We start from the raw sequence: 25,138 nt of genomic DNA, 5'->3' as shown, positions 1-25,138 counted from the left end.
GCTTCCTTGCCTTTGAACCAGCTGTACTCTCTTGCCCCAGATATTTGCATAAGTAACTCCCTCCTTCAAGGCCTTACTCAGACTTTACCTTCTTTCTCAGTGAGGCCTGCCCTGATCACCTTATGTAACTACAATCCATATCCTGCTCTACTTTATTCTTTTTTCTGTAGTACCTAATCACCTCTAACGTATGATATAACCTATAATTTCCTTATTTCTTATATGTATTATATTGTTTGTCTCCTGTAACTAAAATGTAAGTTTAATAAGGGAAGGGTTTCTCTATCAGTTTTTGTTTTTCATTGTTGTTGTGGTTATTTAAATAAACAAGTGTATCTCAGGTACCTAGAACACTGGTGTATGGTATACAGAAGATGGTCAGTAACTGTTTGTTTAATAAAGAAGTCCAGATCCAAGAAAGCCAGGCCTAGACAGATGAAAAAACACCCTTTCTTGCCATCTAAGTTCTGCTTTTTAACCCTTCTTGGAATGATTGCCAGTGAAGAATGACTGTACTTGGTAGAAACCCTGACTCTACCCCATGGGAATGTGGCCCAGTTATGCTGTGGCTTTCTCTCTATATTCCCAAAATGGTGTTAATAGATGGTCTCATCATTTATACTAAGCAGTAGTTAAGCCTGGAACAGAAATGAGCTTTAGTGGTGGAGTGAATCGCTGAGATAATAGGACCAGTATAGTAGGTTTGTTCCTTTATAACCTGCCCCAGGTTTGAGAAGTTCGTAGGAGTTAAGTGAATTAGGTTCTGGTTCTGACTGTAACCAATTCATTGTCTTATCTTATGACTCTGGACTTATGTTTCTTCAACAGTAAAATTGAACTGGATTGTATTTTTTTTCTAACTCTGTGACGTTTAGCTATATCATCAGAAACATTTTAAGCTTTATAATTTAGGAACCCTCTTTCAAAATATGTTAGCGCTTAGGTTAATAATCATGTTACTATACTATGTTTAAGATTTATACTTGGTAAGGTGCTGCATATATAAAAACAGTTGAGCATAGTAGTAGTGTCAAGAACCTAACAATCATTCTTTTCTTATGTAATTTCACAAGAAAAAACAAATTTGTGCTAATCCTTAGACTTCAGTTAACTAGAAAATTGAGTCTTTAGACATGATAGATAACTCATGCTAGGATCTATCTCCCTCCTTGCTTTCTCTCTTCTTTCCCTTATTTCTTCTCTATCCTTCAGGTTATCTACTGTACAGTTTTCCTTTTTTTTTTTTTTTTTTTGCTTAGAGAACAAAAGGATGACACTTTACAGGTATTTTTCAAGAATTTTGTTTTTTGAATATATATTTTATTCATCATTGTACCCCCTAGCATCCAGCAGATTGTCTTGTACATATAGATGCTCCTTAAGTGTTGCTTGGATGAATGAATTTGCTTTTATTTTTACCTCAATACTTAATTGACTCAAAGTGATTTTTTAATTTTTATTGTTTTAAGAAAGGTGACTCTTGTGATGGTGGGACTTGATAATGCTGGTAAAACGGCAACAGCAAAGGGAATCCAAGGAGGTAAGCTGAAAAAATTTATTATTAAATTACTCTGATTTATTTATTTACATTGCTTTATTACATATTCATTGGGTACATATGCTGTGTACTCTATTACTTTATATTCTTAGTATACTTGAGGCTAATGTGGTGAATAGACTCTGGCTTAATAGTACCAGCCTGTTATGTTTCAGATTTGAATGAATGCAGAGGCTCCTCGAGGTTTTTGATCAGCTAAGAGGGATCGCAGCTGTCTTCTAGCCAGTAGGAAGGAAAAAGTAAAAAAAGGACATGCCCCTGCCTTTAATGATCCCTATCTTCTACTTACATTTTCTTGGCCAGAATTTAGTCACAGGGCTACAGCTAAATGAAAGGGAGGTAGAAATACAGTTAGCCAGCACAGTTCTCTTTGCATTTTTTGATTTTTTTTCAACATGATGTGTAATTTTTACAGTTACATTAAAGATACATTAAAGAGTTTTATGTCATTTATATTACATCTCATTGGATGTATTTATTTAGTCTTAATTTAATGCTTTGTAACTACAATATAGAGGTACTATACTAGTGAGTTTGTTGTGTACCCAGAAGATGTAGCACGAGCCAGGCATCTTGAGGGTATGAATTGGGAGAAAACCTAACATATATTTGTTCCTGAAAATGGATTTTGCAACTAGATATCATGCATGACAGATAGGGAGCTTTTATTTATGGAAATTCATGAAAAAAAATTGACACCTTGAAAAATTTGCTGTTGGAGAAAAACATTTTGTCACCCCCAATTAGTTGCAAACTATATATTATTGTTTGAGGAGGCTTCTAAAGCCTTTTTGTACCCCTCATGCTGTCACCTAGGTTATATCCTTGCAAAGCACTCACTGTCACCATCTAAACCAAGGGTTTGCAAACTTCTTCTGTAAAGATCCATATAGTAAATATTTTAGACTTTGAGAGTCATATGGTCCCTTTCCCAGCTACACAGCTCTGACATAGTAGTGCAGAAGTAGCCATAGAAAATATGTAAACAAATGAGCGTGGCCATGTTCCAATGAAACTTTATTTATAGACCCTAAAATTTGATGTGTTATGAAACATTATCCTTGGGGTTTTTTTGGAAATTATTTTAAAATGTAAAACACATGCTTAGCTTGAGGGCCATGTGAAAACAGGTGGCCAGCCAGATTTGGCCTGCCGGCCATGAAACCTTATCTAAACGTTTTCTCTTTCATTCCTTCAAAGCCTTATGTTCAAGGGAGCGGGATCCAGGAATGTGCTAATCAGACTGTCTAATTATTTGTGTGTACTTAGAACAAACTCTTTCGATCAGGCCTTCTTCTTCTGAATTCCACCTCCATTAGTTTCTTTTTCTGAGTTTAGAAAATGTTCAAAGTGTCACATCATGAATAAAAAGTCAAAGCTGCCTTCAACTTTGAGCTCCCCTCTGGCTCTGTTTTTGTTTTTCATTTCATATTTACTCTTCAGCCTACTCCAGTGACTGATTTCTTACCATTTTTCTTTTTTAAAGATTCCAGTTGTATAGAACGACTTGAAGTTTTTCAAATTGAGCCTTTTGATACCTTTGTGATTTTGTTTATGCTGTTCCCACTTGCCTTATTAAAGAGAATATCAACTTATCCTTAAAGACATTATCTACTTATCTCTAAAGATGCTTGTTTGTCGTATAGTCTCCTTCTTTATGAAGTTTCTTCTGATCTCCTGCTGCCCTCACCCCTTACCACCACCGTCAGTACAATTGACCACATCCTCTGTTTATGTCTACTCTTATCTGTATCTACTTGTATAGCTACTTAATTGCCCCTCTTTTTATATATTACTCTACCTCTCCAGACTATAAATTCCCCAAGGGCAGTTTTACTTATTTTGGTGTCCCAGTTCAGGCCATGCCTTAGTAGGCAGTCTTCCTAAAACATTTCTCCCATGGCTTCTCTTAGCTTATTTCTGTTTTGTTTTTTATTAAAATTTAAAAAAAAAATTTTATTGTATATTTCCTCCTTTCATTTGAGATAATCTTCCTCTCCTACTGTGTTGCCGTTGTCTGTGTCCAATATAATATAATTTTATTATAGCTTCCTAATCTAAGAGTACTTTCCCTATCTTGAGGTTCACTTCCTTCAATCAGCTTCTCTTCTTCATGGCTGTCAAAGTGATTGCATTAATAGGATATAGGTTCAGTTGTGCTAACAAATAAGCCTAAAATAACAGTGGTTTAATAAAATAGTTTATTTCTCTCTCATATTACAGCACAGGGAAAAGTAGTCTAGGGCTGGCATAGCAGCTCTCTGGTATTAGAGACTCAAGTTCCTTTTCCTATTTGCTTTGCCATTCCTAGTGTTCTCCCTTGCCTACCTGGTCCAAGGTGTCTCACTACTACATGTGCATTTCAGCTGGAAGGAAGAAGTAAAGGACAAAGGGAGGCTATCCTTCTCTTTTTTTAAAGTATGTGAACCAGAAGCCACCACATCATTGCAGTTCATAGGCCATTAGCTAGAACCCGTGGTGTTCCAGAGCTGGTTGCTAATTGCTATTATTGGCTCATATTAGGCAACGAGAGCCAGTTAGGCACCTCTCCTCCAAACTCTATGTTCAAGTGCCTCATATTGGTAATTTGAAATAGTCCACAGCGGGATTATTTACACCATGACAATTGGAAAACACTACCTATCAGAGTTCCACAGCCTCCAAAGCCAGTTAAACATTTAACAGTATACCACCAGCATATTATCTAAAACCTGTTCTCATGGCCACCCCTAGCTGCCATAGAGACTGGGGATTACATTCTTTATCCTGAACAGCCATGTGCTCAGCTAAAAAATCCAGGATTCTCTGACTTTCCAGTATTATTTCCTAATAGTTCTAAGGAACTGTTGTTATTTTGGGTGGGAAAATTCTTTGTGTAAATTGGTCCCTAGCATTGTTGACATTAACACATCTTTATTATATCATAGTTATTTGTTTATGTATATATTTCTTCTTTTTCCAGCTATATAAGTGCTCTATAAGATCAGAAAATATTAATAAATTTTATTAATCTTTGTATATCTAGGACCTTTCATAGTACTTAGCATATAACATAAGCTCAATAAATAGTTATTGATTATATATTTTCATTTTATCTTGAACTTTGTAGGCATTGTCTTAACACATATGCTTTACTGAAATCCTCAGGATTAGGGACCATATGTGTTTGAATGCCTGGTTCTTGTATGATGCCTGATTTATAACAGGCCCTCAATAAATGATTACAAGCATGGATGGATGGGTAAATATATGGAAGAATGGACATAACGATAGCAGCTTCAGCTGTCCTAGCAGTCTGGTGTTGTAGTATTGAGAAGTTATATGCTTTGTACTGAGTGCTAAGGATACAAAGATAGTTACCAGCTATTGGGAAGGTATAGGCTATTGTGGAGACCAGCAAGAACACAGAATATTACAATAGATGGTGTAGGTGATACTGAAAGTAGGAAGGAATCATCAGAGAACGATTTACAGAAAAGGTCGTAACCTGAACATTTAGTCTTGAGTCTTGAAACACAGAATCATGAGTAGGAGCCAGAGGAAAGAACAGAGAAATTGGGGAGGGTGTTCCATGTATCAAAAGAAACAGGCTTTTAAAGTCCTGAATACCTGAATTTGAGTCCTGGCTCTGTCTACCATGTAACCTTGAAAAAATTACTTAATATGAATTGGTTTCCTGGGAATAGTGCCATCATTTTATCTGTACTTACATTGTTCCCCTGCTTGGAATTTTATTCTCCCTTCTTTGTTATAATTTTTTTGTCTTTTAAGACTTTACTCCTATTTCATTTCCTCTCTGAAGGCTTTCTAGGCCATGACTCACTTCTAGCTCCTCTTTACCCTTTTTCTCTTGAATGCCCTCCATCTTAGTTTGGGCTGCTATAATAGAATACCATAGACTTAGTGGTTTAAACAACAGGTATTTCTCACAGTTCTGGAGGCTAGGAGCTGCAGTCAGGGTGCCAGTATGGTCGGGTACTTAGTGAGGGCCCTCTTCTTGGTTTACAGACAGCCATCTTCTCACTTGTATCCTTATGTGGTGGAAAGAGAGAGAGGAAACAAGCTCACTTATGTCTCTTCTTATAAGGGCACTAATTACATCATGGGGGCTCCATCCTTGTGACCTCATCTAAACCTAATTACCTCCCAAAGGCCCTACCTCCAAATACCATCACATTGGGGATTAGGGTTTCAACAGATGAGTTTTGCCAGGGACATAAAAGTGCAGTTCATAATACCTTCACACTGTGCTTTCCAGTCTTGTTTGTAGAACATATAGGTTCTTGTGTTATTCCCATTAATGGGAATAACACAGTTCTCTCTGAATTGTACTGGATATTCTTTGAGGACAGCAACCCTTTTTTATTCATCTTTGCATTCTAATGCCTAACAAAGTCCTGGTACTGAGTAGGTATTCTGTATGTGTTATTTCCCTTATCCCTTCCTCAGGATAGTTGATTTATTTTCACTGATAATTTCCTGGGGGTACCTTTCAAATCATACTCAAAGACAGCTGCCTATTTTAACTGTGAAGCCAGTTCTGGCCTGGACTAGATCCACATTTTTAAATGTCTAGTTTAATTCTGTTTTTGGAATATATGGCTGCTTATATTGCTTCTAAACTTGCCTTTTTCTCCTTCTAGATAAGGCAGGTCTTTTAAAAATTTGACTTGTGATGTCTGTTAACTTTCTAGAGAGCTGTGTAAACTGCATTAAGATGCTTGCTGAAAGGGAATGGTACATTGCAAGTCTGTTTCTCTGTCACACCTAAGCCTAACAGCAAATGCCTCTCAAATTTATCTTTTTTTTTTTTTTTGTGGTACGTGGGCCTCTCACTGTTGTGGCCTCTCCCGTTGCGGAGCACAGGCTCCAGACGCGCAGGCTCAATGGCCATGGCTCACGGGCCCAGCCGCTCCACGGCATGTGGGATCTTCCCGGACCGGGGCACAAACCCGTGTCCCCTGCATCGGCAGGCGGACTCTCAACCACTGCGCGACCAGGGAAGCCCTCAAATTTATCTTTGTAATAGCAAATGTTTTGCTGAATGTGGGAATGATAAGACCCTCTAAACCAGTGTTGTTCAGTAGAGCTATTGCAATGACGGACATGTTCTATATTGGCTCCGTCCAGTAGGGTGGGCCACCAGCCACATGTGACTTTTGAGCACTAGAAATACAGCTTGAACAACTGAGGAGCTGAATTATTTTATTTAAGTTTAATTGATTTAAGTTTTAAAAGCCTCATGTAGTTTGGTGGCCACTGTATTGACCGTGCAGCTGTAAACAAAGTACAGTGGAGTAATATTTGTTGTGAATTCTAGCGATGAAGAGAGAATGGAAGAGACAGACATGAAGTTTGAACTCTTCTCTGTAACCACTGAGTCACTTGGTTCTGTTAATCTTTCATGAGTTCTCTCTTGCCATTCTTCTATTTTTATTTTCATACCTCTCCAAAAAGTGGCTATCACTCTCATTTTCAGTCCATTCTAGAGACTTTTGCAAAGATGAATCTGAAGAAAGACTACTTAAGTCACCTTAATTATGTTATTGGTCTGCTAAAATACCTTCCGTGGCTCCCAATTCTCTATCTTCAGAACCCTCTTCATTGTACATTCAGGCTTAAGGGTTTGCTCCAACTACAGTGTTCAACTTGTGCGTGCATCTTGCTTTTACCATTTCTATTACTTAGGTCACTCATCTGACTGTCTAAATCCTACCGAGCTTTAAGGCTTAGGTCCCAGCTCCTAGTTCAAGTCTTGAACCTTAGTGATCTTTTTAATCTCTTACTGTCATTACCTCTCTGGCAGTTATAATTGTATACATCCTGTACCTTCTTCTTTGTGCTGTCATATGCAGAAGTCCAAAGAAATTCAATTATAAATTTATGAGAATATCCTGTATTCTATTCTTGTAGAAGAAAATAAAATCTACTCTTTGTATTTGCAAGCTGTCCTTAAAAGTCTCTTTATTGCAATTATAGATTTAATTCAGTTAATTAAAAAAGAAAGGTCCTATACTCTTCATAGCTTCTCCCATTATTTGGTTGTTCTAGACTATTCTCTAAATGTTTAGTTTTTCTTTATAACTCCACAGAGGTTGTAATGGTCCTTGGGGATGGCTGTGGTGTTGAAGGTTGAAATTTTTATTGTTTGTAACTTGGGGAGTCAGTGGCCTTAAAGGCAAGAGTTCATTTGTTTATTTATTCTACAGATCCTTATTAAGTACCCATTATATGGTGGGCATTAGTTTAGGAACTGGGGTTATATCAATAAAAGCAAACAAGCAAACAAAAAAAACAGACAGAAATTCCTATGTGCAAGGAGTGTAAATTCTAGTTGGATATTTTATAGTATCTACCTTTCCCCCAAACCAGTGTGCTTAGATGTAACGCTTATTGTGTAAGCAAATAATAAACATTCTATTTAGTACTAGAGTATGATGAATAACACATTTATGTCATTTAAGTGGTGAAGTTAAATTAGTGTTATTAATTTAAGGTCTAAAGATTCTTTCTTTTATATCATTTGAAACAGAGTATCCTGAAGATGTAGCACCTACCGTTGGATTTTCCAAAATTGACCTTAGACAAGGAAAGTTTGAAGTCACCATCTTTGACTTGGGAGGTGGAAAAAGAATTCGGGGAATCTGGAAGAATTACTATGCTGAATCTTACGGAGTAATATTTGTTGTGGATTCGAGTGATGAAGAGAGAATGGAAGAGACAAAAGAGACAATGTCAGAAGTGATAAGACATCCTAGGATATCGGGAAAGCCTATATTGGTGTAAGTAATGTTGGTGTCATTGTAAACCTAGAGACAGCAGCATTAAGTCATTAAATTTACCTAAGTTACAAAATACTGAATAAGCTAAATTGTCACACCCTCGTATGATAAAATGTATGTAATTTACTGGGAGTTGTTAATATACCAAGGCCTTATTATAATGCTATCTGTAGAGGTTAAGCACAGAGGCTATGTAATGAAGAAATCTTATAATTAGATCTCCTGGGTTTTCAAATGTAAACTCTTTGTTTTATTTGATCATTTACTTTTGTCAGATTTTGAAAATGGTCTATTAACAAGGTTCTAAAAAGTTTTTCAATTTATTTTCCTCTTTTAATAACTTATTTATGTTTTGCCTCTGTCCTTTTTTTCTTGAAGAGTATTCTTGTTTGAAAGTTATTTAGATGGTTTATTCTTTTAATGCCATGTTGATTTCTCAGTTTTTACTACTATATTTCCGAACTGAACATGTGATCTGTGCCATTATCAACTTAGTTGTATGCTTAGCATCATTTTGTCCAGCTGCCTAAACATTTAAAAAAAATTAAGTGACAAAGGACTTTTGCACTACCCGCCCTCATAGCATTTCTGCATAGTAAACACCAGATGGTGCTATAACTTTGAGACATAGTAAAGTGAAAGTAGTTTAAATTGCTCTTAAAATTGGAGTAAGTGGAATGTGTATTTTGCCTTCTTGTCCCTTTTCCCTCGTTCTTGTGTTTTATTACTAACAATTAAAAAAAAACCCAAACAACCTGTCACATGGTTAACTGAGAAATTGCAAGACAGAGTTCCTCAGTGGTCCTCAGTAATAAATGAACATTTTTAAATGAGGCAGTTTGGAAGCTCTGATTACAAAAAGTAAAACTTTATTGTATCATTTATTGTTAAGCTTATACTGTTTAATTTTTATACATTTAACTAATTAAAGAAGTTATTTGATATATATATAAAATTAATTCTCACCTTTATTGAATATGAAATAGATTTTAATAGATATGTATACAAAGAGTAAACTTTGTTGAACCCATAGACTAAATTAGTCTCTATAAATGTTTAAGCATAGAACCAGTGACTTCTAAAGCAAAAAGTATTAATGACTGATGTTCATTTGTAAAATAATTGAGTGTGCTTTTTTAACCCAATAGTTATTTATTTAATTTATTCTTTTATTCATGTATTCTCTCATGCATTTATTCATTCATACATGTACTAATTCGACAAATATTTATTGAACATCCACTGTGTGCTAGACATCGTTCTGGTGATAGGGATACCTTTGGGAACAAAAACAATAAAACTCCATGTATGATCTCAGGAACTTACATTCTAGGGGGTGACACACAATAAATGTAATAAATAAATTGTACATTAGGTGATAAGTGTATTGAAAACAAAGCAGGTAAAAGAAGATCAGGAATCCTATGGTGGTAGTGGTGACAGGGGCATGTTACTCTTAAAATTAGGATAATCATACTAGGTCATATTGAGAACATGACACTGGAGGTAAGAGAGTCAGTCATGCAGATAGATGTATGTGGCAAAGCCCTGAGGCAGAGGCATGCAGTTTGTGTCTGCAGTGTTTACTGAATAATCCAATGTCAGCAAGATATCTGCTTTCAGTTCTGTCACCTCTCTCAGCTAGTGAATTTCCAGAATTGGAAAAAAAACCAACAACTCACAACTAGGATGATTGCTCACCATTATAATTTCATAGTCAGTGCGATCTCACAAAGACATGGGAATTAATTAGGGATCAATAATATGTTTATGAAATATGGAATGGTTTGCCATTTGATAAGTTTTTCTCAAAGGAGTTTTACAACCATAGAATTTTTATTAATAAAGATAAACTTTTTGAGATGTGTGTGCTTCAGAAATATACAAAATTTACTAAAAAGTAAATATTCTCTTTTTTTTTTTTTTGGCCACACTGCACGGCATGTAGGATCCTAGTTCCCCAACCAGAGATCGAACTCACGCCCCCTGCATTGGGAGCTCAGGGTCCCAAGCACTGGACTGTCAGGGAAGTCCCAAAAAGTACATATTCTTAATAAATTTAGAAGATGTAGGAAAGAATGAGGTTAAAAAAAAAATGATTGACCTATCATGCAGAGCCAGCCACTGCTATCATTTTGATGAGTTTCCTGTGCATATTTTTGTAAAACATGTAACGTATGCAGTGTTCATATAATACATAAAATTTTCTATCCCACTCTTTTTTCTGTTTATAAATCCATCTTGAATATCTACCCTAGTCCCATATTTGGAAGTTCTCCTGTTTACCTTTTTCTCTCTGACCTACAATTAATTTGTCTTTTTGATGTTACTATCTTAATATCGTTTGAGTCTCTTTACTCCTCTCTGTCCTCTTTAATGTTACCTCCTTTCAGCCTTTCTTCACTTCTCCCTTGTGTTACTGATTACTCTCCTAACCAGTCTCCCTGGTAGCAGTCTTGCCTATTCTCTAAGCTCTCCTCTACATTGTTAGCAGGAGCCCTTTTCTTTATTTGATATTTTTCAAATTACAAAATTGGTACATGCTTTAATAAGTGAAACAATGCAAGAATAAATAAAGTACTTGAGAGCTCTGTTTTAAATCCAAATTTGATCATTTTACTTTTCCTCTGCTCAGAGTCCTTCAGGTTGCCTCCATAGCTCCACACAGATAGGAAAGTCTGTGTTTTAACTGACCCTAGCACATAATAGGTATGGCATTGAAAAGTCCATTGGATAGTAAGTGGGAGGGGCGTCCAGTAGAGCCCTAGTAAGCTGAGTGCTAGGGGCTAGTGGGTGTGGAGATGTAGGGGAGGCTACCTGAATTAGGAGGCTGGCTACAGTGCTCCTTGTTGCACATAGCTGCTTCCTTCCTGCCCACGGACATTTGGACCTCTCATCTGCGAAATTCTATAATGGCATCTAATTTCTTCCGATCACCACTTGTCTGTCTGAGCCTAAACTAGTTGATTTAGGACCTACAAAGCCTCTCAGAACTCACTTCAACCCCTTGATAATTTTCTCTTCCCACCCTCTAATAATGAGCAAACAGAGGAAAACAACAGACCTCTGAGAAGATTCAGTCATTCAACAGAAGGAAAGAAACCTGAAGAATTATTATCTTGCCTGTAATCATGAAATTACAAATTGGTAGAGCAGGATTCATTCATGCTATGGGAAGCAGAGTAGATGACCACGATAGCAGGTCCTGGACACACTAGCTCTGCCTGACCTGATTCTGCACAGCAGTCTGACAGCATGTGTCATTGCAAATGAAGCCTCAGTCACATTTCACTTTATGTCACAGATGTGAGGGTCCTCTTGAAAGGTCAGAGTCGTAGATCACTAGGCTTCGGTGTTTTATTAGCTCGGAATTTCTGTTTGGCAGTTCTCTAGTATTTACTGCTTAATCAGCATAATATTCCAGTCAAAATCTCTGAAATAAATGGTGAAAAGGTGAAAAAACATGAGTTTAGAGAGAAGACAGAGAATCTGAAACCTGGATTCTAAAAGTTGTGTATTTGTTTATGACGCTGACAAGTCACTTTACTTCTTTGGACTCAGTGGTTAAATGACTCTTCTTTAATAAAAGTAACTGTAAAATATAGTAATTCTGGGATTGTATTCAGCTGTGTATTATAATGTGGACCTTAGTATAGTCTATGCCAAGAATCCATTTTGGTAAAGAGGTAAAAGTGATTTGTATTCCTTCTAAAGAAAGTAAAAATGGATGCCATGCAAATATTTGGTCTGTTATCATGCTGAGTTGTTTATTTACCTAGAATAGAAAGTCTTTTTTCTCTCATGTCTACTCTAGGTTAACTTGAACCTCTACTCTGGTTAATTAAGGTATGAATTATATTACCTACCCTCACATTCCCCCCACCACATACATACTCTTGCTTTAACCATTTATAATTTAAATATTTATTAAAAGCTCTAATACTAGATAGTCTTGACAGATAAAGAAGACCTTTCCAAGAGAAAAAGTAAACAACTTTTGCAGTGATATAAGTAGCACTGAAATCAGTAGTAATTTCAAAATTTAAGCTCAACATCCACCGTAGAAATTTTCCATTAATAATACAAGGTACTATTTGTTGATTCCTTGTGGAAAGGGCTGAGCTAGAAGGTATTTTAAACATCTTAACCTATTGAAATTTTCAGCAGCCCAAGATTACACCAATGTTATATAAGAAGGCACATGTTCTTTCTGCATCTCTTCTTTCTAGTACAGTCTTGAAAGTTGCCCTCAGAGCGATTGTAAATTACCCTTCATTTTTGGTGGTTGAATCTCCTAATACTTATAACTGAAATAACTCTGGAGATCCATAGGCTAAAATTTCCTCCCAGGATAATAACAATTCTACTTGTGTTAGCATACTTGAACTCTTGGAGTGATGCCACTTTCTCATTATATACTGTCTGCTTTTCTGTGGAGTTATATGACCTAACTTAACTTTTGGTCAGACCTCACAAATTAGATGCTTCACAACAAAAATGTATAGGGGTTTCACTCAGGGAAGAAAACATAATATCTCATATATGATCTGGCTAGATGTTATGCACATTTCAGTAAAAAAAAGTTTGACCTGGAGGTCTTTGCACCGTGGGTGGCTTCCCAAGACCCTCTGAAATCACATACACAATTCTGAGTGCATGTGTATTTTTCTTGGGAGCAGATTCTAGCTCTCATCAAATTCCTAAAGGATTTCATGGCCAAAGAGGTTAAAAAAAAACATGGGAGTGAGTTTTTATATTAGGTGAAATAATAAGCAGGGTTTTATTATTCATAATTTTTTTATTGATATTGGACTTTTGTCTCCACCCTCTATATGCCTATTTGACTCACCTTTCTTCTAGACAGTATTACAGGAAACTGTTAGTTTGCAAGTTTCTTTGAGTCATATTCTTTCTTATAAGTGCCCAAGAGAAGTTAATTAGGTTATGGGTTATCCTAATACTGTTCTTAGAATTTGAGTCAAATGGACTTTCATGAGTCAGACCTTTCAATAAGAAATAGGAGAACCTGGGTCCTTTTCAGAATTCTGGAAACCCATAAGTATGAAAGTATGGACTACCTATGTCACTTAATCACTTGATCCTTAGTTGTAGTGGTGGGTCCCTTAATTTACTATTTTTACCATCTGAAACCCCTACTCACTTTATTTATAGGGTCCATTGGCTTAAGATTTCTTTTCTTTCAGCGCAAACTTACCAAGCTGTCATCTTCATCAACTTCATTTAGTTATACTGTTGACTCACCTCTACATTTCCTTACTGAGGGCTTCCTTTTGTCTGTAATGGCATCCAGCTACACTAACAGCAGCTGTAGTTTACAGTAAAGCTTCTCAGCTGGTTGACTTCCTAGGTAATTTATGCACAAAGAGCCTGTAGAGGTTCCCATCCTTTCCCTCCCCTGTCCCAGCACACTCTATTGTAAAACAAAATAACGAAGAAAAACCTGTCGACAGTGTCGTCAGGTGGCAAGATGTTATCTAGGGATCACCTGTATCAGCATCAGACCAGACCTGCTGTATTTTTTAGGGTGGGGCCAAGGATGCCTCTGGCTTTTTCACAGGTTCTCCAGATCTCTCTGCTGCACAGCAGAAATTGAGATCTACTGGTGCAGGGGAAAGCATGGGCTTTGAAGTCAGCCAGGCCTTGAGTAGGTTACTTAATCTTCCCCAGCTTCTATGTCTCCACTTGTAAATAAGGATTTTAATACTTCTGTTGTCCTGTGAATTCTAAAATAACGTATTTAAAGCATCTCATTCAGTGCTTTACTAGTTTTCTGTGCATGCGATGGTGGATATGAATAGTTACTATTGATGATATGCTGTGTCTAGGTAGAGATGAATTAGGAGAGCTAGTTTTAAAGTGGCATATGTGAATTCAAGCTACATGAAGCTTTTGATTACAGAAAATGACATGGCTTAGTGGGTAAGAATAGGAACCCAAGTGCTCAAAATAATTATTGCATACTTTCTGAACCAGTAGATTCCTAATAGAGTGCCTCCGATGCTTAAGAATTTTTTCTTTTAAGGTAGTAATTTTAAGGAAAAAATGGCTACTTTTAGTGCCTATTGTGTGTGAATAAACAAAATGTTCAGCAGCTAATTAAATATGTTTATGTTGCTTAGGTTAGGGTGCTTTTGAAATATAACAATGAAAATTGTATGTGATATATTGCTCTGCTATGAATCTTTCTGTGATTAAGTCTTGCTTTAAAAGCAGTATGTTTAGATATAACTGCTACTAGAAAATTACTATTTTCTGAACCCATCTGGATATAATTATGCTAATGAATATTAAATAGTACTCGATATTTTCAGTTTTCATGATAAACAATTTAGGAACAATTATAAACAAGTATCAGTAAGGCACTACATTAAAGAATATAGCACAAGTTTAGAAGGGACAGAAGCAATATCTCTCAACCACCTGATTTAGCTGGGGAGTTTATCACTAGTTTTAAATTTATCTTTTTTTATAATGTTCCTTAAACATTTGAAGCTGACCTGTGGGAAACATCTTTTTCTCCGGTAATGCTTGTAACTGACACAGTAGAAAACTCTTCAATTTCTTTATATTTTATAAGTTAAAAATTATTTAATAGTGTTAGAAGACATATATATATATATATATATACATATATAGTCATATTCCTGTTCACATAAGAATTCTCTCATTTTCCCATCACCAAATTTGCTCAGTTATCTGCTTTTATTCCTTTGTCTTCCTGCCTGTAATATGGAAGAAGTGTTTCTGCTCCTGTCCAAGATCCCACCCCTTTCTACTATTGTATTGGGTTGGCCAAAAGGTTCTTTCGGTTTTTTACGTAAGATGGCTCTAGTAGCGCTTAGTTGTGTTTAACTTCATTCGAAGCAATTTTGTTAGATTGTGTGTGACAGCTGTCATATCAGGGTGCATTTAAAAAAAAACTTATAAAAATTGGTGAATTTTTGTGTAGCCATTTTAATATTGAAGACGGAAGGAAAAAAGCAACATTTTCAGCGTATTATGCTTTGTTATTTCAAGAAAGGTAAAAATGCAACCGAAACGCAAAAAAAGATTTGTGCAGTATATAGAGAAGGTGCTGTGACTGATCAAATGTGTCAAAAGTGGTTTGCGAAGTTTGGTGCTGGAGATTTCTTGCTGGACGATGCTCCGCTGTTGGGTAGACCAGTTGAAGTTGATAGTGATCAAATCGAGACATTAATTGAGAACAACCAACATTATACCACTCGGGAGACAGCCGACATACTCAAAATATCCAAATAAAGCGTTGAAATCATTTGTACCAGCTTGGTTATTTTAATCGCTTTGATGTTTGGTTTCCACGTAAGTTAAGCGAAAAAAACTTTCTTGACCGTATTTCCGCGTGTGATTCTCTACTTAAACGTAACGGAAACGTTCCGTTTTTAAAACAAATTGTGACAGGTGATGAAAAGTGGATACTGTACAATAATGTGGAATGGAAGAGATCGTGGGGCAAGCGAAATGAACCACCACCAACCAAACCAAAGGCTGGTCTTCATCCAAAGAAGGTGATGATTGTGTATATGGTGGAATTGGAAGGGAGTCTTCTATTATGAGCTCCTTCTGGAAAACCAAATGATTAATTCCAACAAGTGCTGCTCCCAATTAGACCAACTGAAAGCAGCACTCGACCAAAAATGTCCAGAATTAGTCAACCGAAAACGCATAATCTTCCATCTGGATAATGCAAGACCACATATTTCTTTGATGACCAGGCAAAAACTGTTAGAGCTTGGCTGGGAAGTTCTGATTCATCCGCCATATTCACCAGACATTGCACTTCGGATTTCCATTTATTTAGGTCTTTACAAAATTCTTTCAATGGAAAAAATTTCAATTCCCTGGAAGACTGTAAAAGGTACCTGGAACAATTCTTTGCCCAAAATGATAAAAAGTTTTGGGAAGATGGAATTATGAAGTTGCCTGAAACATGGCAGAAGGTAGTGGAACAAAACGGTGAATATGTTGTTCAATAAATTTCTTGGTAAAAATGGAAAATGTGTCTTTGACTTTTACTTTAAAATGGAAGGAACCTTTTGGCCAACCCAATATATTATTCCTCCCCTTTCTTATATCGAGTTTCTCTCTCTGGGTCATTCCCATCAGCAGAATGTGCTCTTGTGTTTCTTTAAGTATTGTGGAATCCTTTGGCTCTACATCTCTCTTCACATGTTGACTCCTTTTTATAGTATTCTACTCAAAATTCTGGAAAGAATTGCCTGTAGTGGATTCTGTACTTATTTATATCACACTCTTTCCTCAACATGCTCCATTTGTGCTTTCATTCCTACAATTCCTTGAAACTGCTCTTATTGGAGTCAACAAATTATCTCCATGATGCCAAATCAATTGTCACTTTGCTGTTCTTATTTTACCTAAAATTGAGTATTTCCTCAACTTTGTTTTCCTTTTAGCACTTTTGCATTACAGCATACTTTTCTTGATTTTCCTCCTACTTCATCGATGGTTCCTTCTTAGTCTTTTTTGTTAACTCCTCTTCTGCTTTAAGTCTAAATTTTAGAATATCCCAGGCTCTTTTCTGGGCTTGCAGTTTTTTGCATCTAGATACTTTTGAGGCCTTAAATACTGTTTATTTACTCAGAGGACCCAAATCTATAGCTTTGACATCTCCCAAGAGTTCCTACTGATATAGCTAATACCTTAGAAACCTCCACTTTGACATTTTATGGTCATCTCAGGTTCTATTGGCCAAAACAGAATTTCTTGATTTCCTTCTCATCCTTAGTGTTGAAACCTTCATCTCCTGTCTTTTCCCATCTCAGTAAAAGCTATCATAATCTAATCGGTATCCTGTAGATTCTACCTCTTAAATCTATCACATTTTAGTCTAATTTTTTTTTTCATCATTACAACTTGGTATACAGTAGTTAAGAACTGGTTCTGCAATCAGATTGCCTAGGTTCAAATCCCAGTTCTCTGTGTACAGTTTCTGTGACCTGAGTCAGGTTACTTAACCTAGCTGTACTTCAGTGTTCTTGTTGGTAAAATTGTAAAATTATTAGAACAATGCTGGGACATAGCAAGGATGTTTTTTTTTTATTAGTCTTGAGTGTTAGTACTGCTGCTACCACCATCACCACCTCCACTCCCATCCTAGCTCAAGCCTCCATCATCTCTTAACTGGGACTATTGCATTAGCCTTCTAATTGTTTTCTATACCTATATGCTTGTCCTCTACTCACCTGCCCCAAATCCATTCTGACCCGTTCTCCGTACAGTAGACAGGATGATTTTTTCCCAAATATAAATTACATAACATTACTCCCAGGCCCAAAACCAGCTTTGCCTTTATTACACTTGCTGTAAACTTCAGACTTACAGGGCTTTACATCTAGCCCCTGCTGACCTTTCTTAACCTCATCTCTTACCTCACTGCTCTTTTCCCACTATGTACAACTGTACTGCTCATTCTTCTTTGAACGGAGTAAGTTATACCCTCCTCAGGGTCTTTGTACTATTTGTTTCATATGCCTGGAATATGTGCTTCCCTTGTCCTCATCACTCAGATCTTCACTTACATTACCTTTTAGAGAGGCCTATATTTTCCACCCAGCCGAAAGAAGCCACTCTGACAATATCTTATCATCCTTGTTTTAAACCTCTGCCAAGAACTTAACATTGTCTAATATTTGTATTTGTTATATGCTTTCTCCACTAGAATGTTAGTTCCCAAACTCTATCCCCATGTGAGTTCAGACTGTGTCCCTAGCCCATAGTCTAGTGCCTGGCTTCACGATAAAGTGATGGAGAAAATTCCAAGCATACCATTGCCTTTTATTTTTTACTTTATTTGCCAACCCTCTTAATCTGTAATACAGTGTCCTGAATGGACCCAAGTTCAGGAAAACAGTGCCTTAACTTAGCTTTTTAGGCCTTAAGCTAAAAGCAGCTCCTAGTTACCAACTAGACTCTTCATTAAGTACATAGTTGGGTTTTCCTAGGATTTGTTGACCACTGAGTTAACTGACCTATCTGAACATAAAAGATTTGATGCAGGGCTTCCCTGGTGGCGCAGTGGTTGAGAGTCCACCTGCCGATGCAGGGGACACGGGTTCGTACCCCGGTCCGGGAATATCCCACATGCTGCGGAGCGGCTAGGCCTGTGAGCCACGGCCGCTGAGCCTGTGTGTCTGGAGCCTGTGCTCCGCAACGGGAGAGGCCACAACAGTGAGAGGCCCGCGTACCACAAAAAAAAAAAAAAAAAAAAAATTTGATGCAGCTTCTAGTTTGATTTGGCTTTAATAGAGCACCACTTGAATTCTTGTTTTATACAATTCTTAACTACCAAAATGTTCTTAAATGAACCTAAAGCATTGTTTAAGTAGTTGTCACTTACTGACATTCATCTTGTTAAGGCATTGGAAGTTACAAAAATATGTAATAGAGCTTGATACCTGTCTAGAAACTTAAGATCATTTACCTCATTTTCAATTGTTAACCCATGAGTTTAAAGCTAATATGCTATTTTTAGTTTAATAAATGAAGACTTGTTTTATGTCACTTGCTTTAGAAATTTCTGTAACTCTAGTGGGTAAGGGCAAAAGGGGAAAATTATAACTTAATAGTGATGAAAGTATGTGAATGGCTCTATGAAATGAAGAAAAATGACACAAGACACTAAATTATGGGACATCCTTCATTCTAAAGCTGAAGAAATTTCTAAAATAGCTTCTTTATTTTGAGCCACAACATGGACAACACCAGCAACACAATACCCTGCAAGGATTTCTTTTTTTGTATTTTACAGCTAGTCCAAATTTTTCTTTAGTAGTGTTAACATACTCTTTTATGCCATTCACTATCATTTCAATATTGTTGATGCTTTCTCCCTGTTCCTCTACTAAAAGAGATATCTGAATGAAAAGGTCCCTTAAATCCTTTATTTGGTTCTCCAAATTAACAAATTCTTTGTGTCTCTGTTCCATCTCTGAGAGTTGTGCTTTAGTGATACTGATTTCTCGAAGTAAGCTTTCATTAAAAACTTCCCATTTTCCTTGATGAAGCATATCATTTACCTCTTCTTCCAGCACTTCTTTTCCAGCAACTTCAAGCTGACGGAAAATAAATGTCCTGCACTTCTCTTGCTTTGCTGCTATTGTGTCATTGTATAGAAACATAGTTTGCTGAAAATGGCGGAACATCGCAGCATGCTGAGATTTAAGTATCCTTGTGACCACTGATGATGGACCGTTTTCATCCTCTGACTTCTTAACTTCTTTTACTAAATCATCCAAACGTCTATTAATGTGTTCTGCTTGGACTTTTATCTCTTTTGTAATGCTAGACTCTCTCTTAAGTAGACTAAACCTTCTCATAGAAGCCACCAGACTTTTCTGTTGCTGCCCAAATTTTTGAACATCATCTGTCAAGTTGTTAATACTCTCCTGTAGTTTTTGTATCTCATGTAGGTGTCTCTCAGCTACAGGCTCTCTTTCATAAATAACAGCTTGCTGCAGAAACACCCCTTGTTCCTCTGCTTCTGTAGTCGACACATCCTTGTCTCTAGAGAGCTCAATTTCCTTTGTTCTTTGCTTTAGTTCTTGAAGTCGGTCTTTCATCTTCCCTGTCCTCCTAAAAGCAAAAATGATTGTGTTGAACAAAGAAAAATTTGGTATTTCCTCCCAGTAGCAGTTGGCTTTACATAGCTATGTCTATCTCTCAGGAAAAATCCTCCTAGTTTTCTGAAAAGATGACTAAAAATTAGAAAAATCAATAAGAATTTCCTCATAAAGATCACTGGAATAGCAAAAGTAATGTAAAATATTTTGTAAATCACTTCGCATAATGCAGTGCTTCTATGAGTCCCATACAGTTGAGTAAAGTAGCTGAGTAAGCAGTGATAGAGAAATAATTGCCCCCAAATAAGTTCTCAGTGTCACGATACTGCCACAGAATAGATTTTTCTTGATTTAGGAAGCTATATCTTAGAATGGAAGATTTGACCATATCTTTTTAGGATTAAAAGGTCACTCTGAATGTGTCCTTATTACTGGAGATACGGTTCCCAGTTAATTTGGTCTATGTAATGTCAAAAAAACATACTCCTTTTGCTAAATGTGTGTAGTTCAGCTAAAACCAGTATAGTGACAGGGCAGATTCCATATGAGAGCTTTAAGCAATATAGGTAATGTTGAATTTATCGCAAAATTTCTCAGGCTTCTGGATTGACTAACACATTATTTGACATAGCTTTGTTTTCTTATCCATTGCGTATATATAGAATCATATTCTTGGTTTAATCATGCTGATTTCTCATTATTAGCATTCCTTTGCAAAGATATCCAGACTGTGTTAGAAAAAAAATTTTTGTCAATTCATAATAAGTGATATTTTTACAAACATGAGAATATATAAAATCTTATTTGGGGGACACTGATAATATTGACACTTATTGTATGCTGTGTTGGTAGTTATTCATGGAATCAATTTGATGTACATAATTATATAGTGATATACATGAAGTGAATAAAAAGAAATCCTTGTTAATAAAATACTTTCTTTTCACAGCACATCTTGACTTTAGAAAGGCATTTAAAATGCCTTTCATGATATTTTTGTGGATAAGAGGAAGCTGTTAGGGAGTTACAAGTAGCTCATTGAACCACACATAGTATCAACTAGAGAAAAAGGTCTCTAATATGACGCTGTTATGCTATGGGATTCAGTTCTTGATATGTTTATGCAAATATTTTTATCAGTTATTTGGGTGTCGTAGAAGGCATGCTTATCAAACATGTTGATGGCACAACATTTGGAGAGTTCTTTAGTATGTTGAAATACAGAATTGGGATTTGAAAATTAAAATAGAACAGAACACTATACTAAAATAACAAAAACATGTTTAACTGGATAGATGTAAAGTATTGCACCTAGTTGTTTAGAAAACACCTTTACAGCTATAAACTGGAAGACCCTTGAGTTCATAGCAGTGCTTATAAAAATCACTGGAGATTTTAGTTAATTTTGAGCTTTTAATCAGAACTATCAGAATAGTTATTATGCTTTCATGAATAATAATGTGATGTCTAGATTGACTAAGAAAGATATTTGTTCCACTGACTCTATGCTAGTGAAAGCAAATGGGAGAGGGACTGTGTTAAGTATGAGATGAAAATCCACAAATTGGGAATTTCCAAGCTGTCATGGAAAGGATGAGATTGGAAGACCATAGTATATGGAGAGTTGTTGAAAGAAATGGAAATATTTGTTCTGAAAAAGAGAAGGTCGAGGGACTATCTACAACTGTTTTCTAAAATGTGTAGATCTGTATATATGAGGGATTAGACTTACCTGGTGTAACTCCAAAGGGCAGTGTGGGTGGAAATTACATGGAGTGAGGTTCGGTTCAGTATAAAGAAGACTTTTCACGCAAGTAGAGCTGTCTGAAGATGGAATGAACTGTTCCATGAGATAAAAACCTTGCCATCACTAGAGATGTTCCAGATGTTCTTGAATGATGACCCAGTCGAGGATACTGTAGAAATGATACCTGTATTACATAAAAAGTTAAACGGATATCCTGATAATATTCCTTTAGTTTTAAAGAACTGACATTCTGTCAAATAATTTTTGAAGCTTACTGTATGCAAAGTTTTAAATGCTATAGTGTGTATTCAGTAATACCTGTCCTTGAGTAATTAATATCTGAGGGGAGATGGACAATACACAATTAAACAGATAAATGAGATAATTTTCGATCTTGATAGATCAATTAGGCAAGGCCTCTCTAAGGAGCTATTTGAGTGTAGACCTAAATGTTGAGAAGATGGAGAGCCAAGAAAGTGCATCTTGAGTATTGGAGATGGGGTGCCAGGGCAGTGAATAGGACTGGTATGTTTTAAGAACAAAATTAATGCTTATATAGATAGAAATTAATATGGGCAGTAACATTGGAGGAGTGAAGTCAGGACGGTAGGTGGGGATCAGATCACCAAGGGCCTTGTGGGTCAAAGTAAGGAATTTAGATTTTATTCTAGATGCAGTGGCGGACAGTGAAAGGATAAATAGGGTATTGACGTAAGATTTATGTTTTTAAAAGATCACTGTATAGAGAATAGTTTCCTGATAACCTCCAGGAGACATCTGGATGGAAACTAGATGGAATAAATGGGAACCATCTGGGATATATTTTGCAGGTAGAAGCAATAGGACTTATTGGTGATTTTAACCCTTCAGTAGCACTTAACCACTACTTCTTGAAATTATTTTACGTATGTCTCCTGGCTTTCCTCTTGCCTCTTTGGCTCCTCCTTCATCATTTTCTCCTCCCTGGTTTCTTCTCGTCTTTCCTACCGCTGAATACTGGAATACTTCCACACACAGTCCTCTTTTTATCCACCGTTGTTTTCCAGTCTCACAGTGTTAAATGCCGTCCGTTAGCTGATGACTCAAAGTTATATCTCAAGTCTAGACTGTTCTCATAACACTTGTCTACTCAACAGCTTCATTTGAATGTCTGTGTCTAAAATAATTTCCTGATCTTCCAACTCCCAAACTGCTGCTCCATCTCAGTAAGTGGCACCTCTTCCAGTCTCTTCTTCCAGTCTTCTTCCAAGTCACCCTACCAAAAACTTGGGAGTCATTCTGGACTACGTGACTACTCTGTTTTGTGTCCCCCTCCCCCCTCCCCCCCACACGCTTATATTCAAACTAACAGGGAATCTTGTCAATCCCTTTTTCAGGGTACATCAGGAACCACCTCCCTGGTTCAAGTCACCATCCTTTCTCACCTGGATTATTGCAGTAGTCTCCTACATGGTCTCCTTGTTTCTTCCTTTGTATCCCCGTCTCCTCTGGTCTTAACACAGAAACAAGAGTTAAAATGTAAGTCAGATCATGTCATTCCTGTGCCTAAAGCCCTCCTTTAGTGTGATCTCTCAGAGGAAAAGCCAGAGCCTACAAGGTCCAATATGACTTCTCCACCTCCTTTTGCCCTTCTGACCATGCCTCCTAGAACTCCCCCTCCCTCTGCCCCAATCACACTGTGCTCCTGGTTATCCCTCACACAAACCTGGCAGGATCCTGCCTTAGGGCTTTGGCACTTGCTGTCTTCTCTGTTTGGAATGCTCTTCCCCATGTAGTGCTGTCTTATTCCTCCAACTTCTTTAAATCTTACTGAGATGACACCCTCTCAGTAAGGCTGTCCTTGGTCACCCTATCTAGAACTGCAACCACCCTTCCCAGCTTTAGTTTTTTTCCTAGCACTTTTCACTATATTTTACTTATTTATCTTACTTTATTGTCTGCTCTCTTCTCCAAACACAAGCTCTATGAGGGCAAGGATCTTTATTCATTCTGGTATTCCCAGCACCTTCACCAGTCTTATTTATTCAAGTTCTGATATTGAGCTCTTTATAGTTCATATTTTCCTGAGTTCTTAATATGTGACAGGCACTGTTCTAAGTGTGTTGTATGTTCTTTTAAGAACTCTGAATTAAGTATTACCATGGTCTCCATTTCACAGATGATGACATTAAGACCTGATCTTAAGTAACTTAACCAAGATATCAGCTCGTGGTAGAGTTCTGATTCAAATTCAGGCAGTCTAGTTTGAAGGACTCACTCTTTAATGTGCTATAAAGCCTTCTTCAATGGTATCAGATGCTCTATAGAGACCAGTTCAGATAAGTTCTGAGAAGAGGCAATTAGGTAAGTGAAGTGGCTGGGAAAGAAGCCAGATCACAAGGGATACTAAGACCTTGAAATCTGTTTTTGATGGAAAAAGTCTTTTATAGATATTAACAGTTTACTCAGAGGCATTTGCTATGTACCTGTGTTGCTGAGCATTTTAAGTACTGGTTGGAAACATTTAACAGCAAGTTTTTGTTGTCTGTAATGCACTTACAGTTTTCTGCTGTTTATTTTAAATTATCTAAATATGTAATTCAAATAGCTTGCAGTCTTTTATTTTACCACTGATTTGCTATATTAAAAGTAAAAGGCTTCAGTCTGTACAATTTATGCAAATAAGAGACTTCTAAGTAGTGGAAGGATTTCATTCCCTCTGTCTCCCCACCTTTCCATTGTCTGTATTCTACCTTACTTGCAAAGAATAATTTCTTTACCTTAGGAACAAAACTAACCAGATCCAGTGGTTTACTAAGATCTGTGGGAAAAAATAATAAGCTATAATATTAAACCTGGAAAATTTGTGAAAAGAAGATTAGTCAAGGAGGACTATGAGAAGGTGGCAGTATAGATTGCAAACTTTGGGTGTTAGGAAATTAGATCAATATAAAACACTAATATATTGATCCATGTGTTGGGCATACCTTCTAGGAAAGTATTGATATTTACTGGCCTTTGTCCTTACAAGTAGGAAATAAGCAAACTAGAGAAAATATAATACCATGTGAGCATACTATTTTTTTTAATAAAATTATTTATTAATTTTTATTTTTGGCTGTGTTGGGTCTTCGTTGCTGCACGCGCGTTTTCTCTAGTTGCGGCAAGCGGGGGCTACTCTTCGTTGCGGTGCACGGGCTTCTCTTTGCGGTGGCTTCTCTTGTTGCGGAGCGCAGGCTCTAGGGCACAGGCTCAGTGTTGTGGCATGCGGGCTTAGTTGCTCTGTGGCATGTGGGATCTTTCTGGACCAGGGCTTGAACCTGTGTCCCCTGCATTGGCAGGCGGATTCTTAACCACTGTGCCACCAGGGAAGTCCTAGCGTACTATTTGTTTAAGTCCTTTATTAAAGTGAAAACAAAGTGATTTTAATTGAGAAAGATTTCAGTACTAGAGC

General features: G+C 36.8%; 2 protein-coding genes across 8 annotated transcripts in view; one reads left to right on the top strand and one right to left on the bottom strand.

Annotated features, from left to right (window-relative positions):
• The window catches only part of ARL13B (ADP ribosylation factor like GTPase 13B), a 75,416-nt gene that overhangs the window by 13,532 nt on the left and 36,746 nt on the right, over positions 1-25,138 (top strand). For 2 of the 4 annotated variants that reach the window (XM_067739170.1, XM_067739169.1), the window contains exons 2-3: positions 1,470-1,540; positions 8,091-8,340. In XM_067739170.1, coding sequence (XP_067595271.1) covers positions 1,470-1,540; positions 8,091-8,340 — 321 coding nt within the window. The remainder of the gene's footprint in view (positions 1-1,469; positions 1,541-8,090; positions 8,341-25,138) is intronic. The other 2 variants (XM_067739171.1, XM_067739172.1) reach the window with 2 other exon arrangements.
• The window catches only part of STX19 (syntaxin 19), a 42,121-nt gene that overhangs the window by 9,208 nt on the left and 7,775 nt on the right, over positions 1-25,138 (bottom strand). Inside the window, exons 2-4 of one of the 4 annotated variants that reach the window (XR_010943772.1) lie at positions 23,130-23,197; positions 21,691-21,889; positions 11,276-11,773 (exon numbers count right to left, since the gene is read on the bottom strand). Coding sequence is in view for 2 of the 4 variants with exons in the window: in XM_067739173.1 (XP_067595274.1) it covers positions 19,074-19,958 (885 nt within the window). In the remaining 2 variants the exon portion in view is untranslated. Of the gene's footprint in view, positions 1-11,275; positions 11,774-19,073; positions 19,972-21,690; positions 21,890-23,129; positions 23,198-25,138 lie in introns of those variants that run through there. The other 3 variants (XM_067739173.1, XM_067739175.1, XR_010943771.1) reach the window with 3 other exon arrangements.

This window comes from Pseudorca crassidens, chromosome 5, assembly GCF_039906515.1.
Source record: "Pseudorca crassidens isolate mPseCra1 chromosome 5, mPseCra1.hap1, whole genome shotgun sequence".
Taxonomy (NCBI): Eukaryota; Metazoa; Chordata; class Mammalia; order Artiodactyla; family Delphinidae; genus Pseudorca; species Pseudorca crassidens.
The sequence above is the reverse complement of the archived record's forward strand: the minus strand, read 5'-3'. Positions and strand labels throughout refer to the sequence as shown.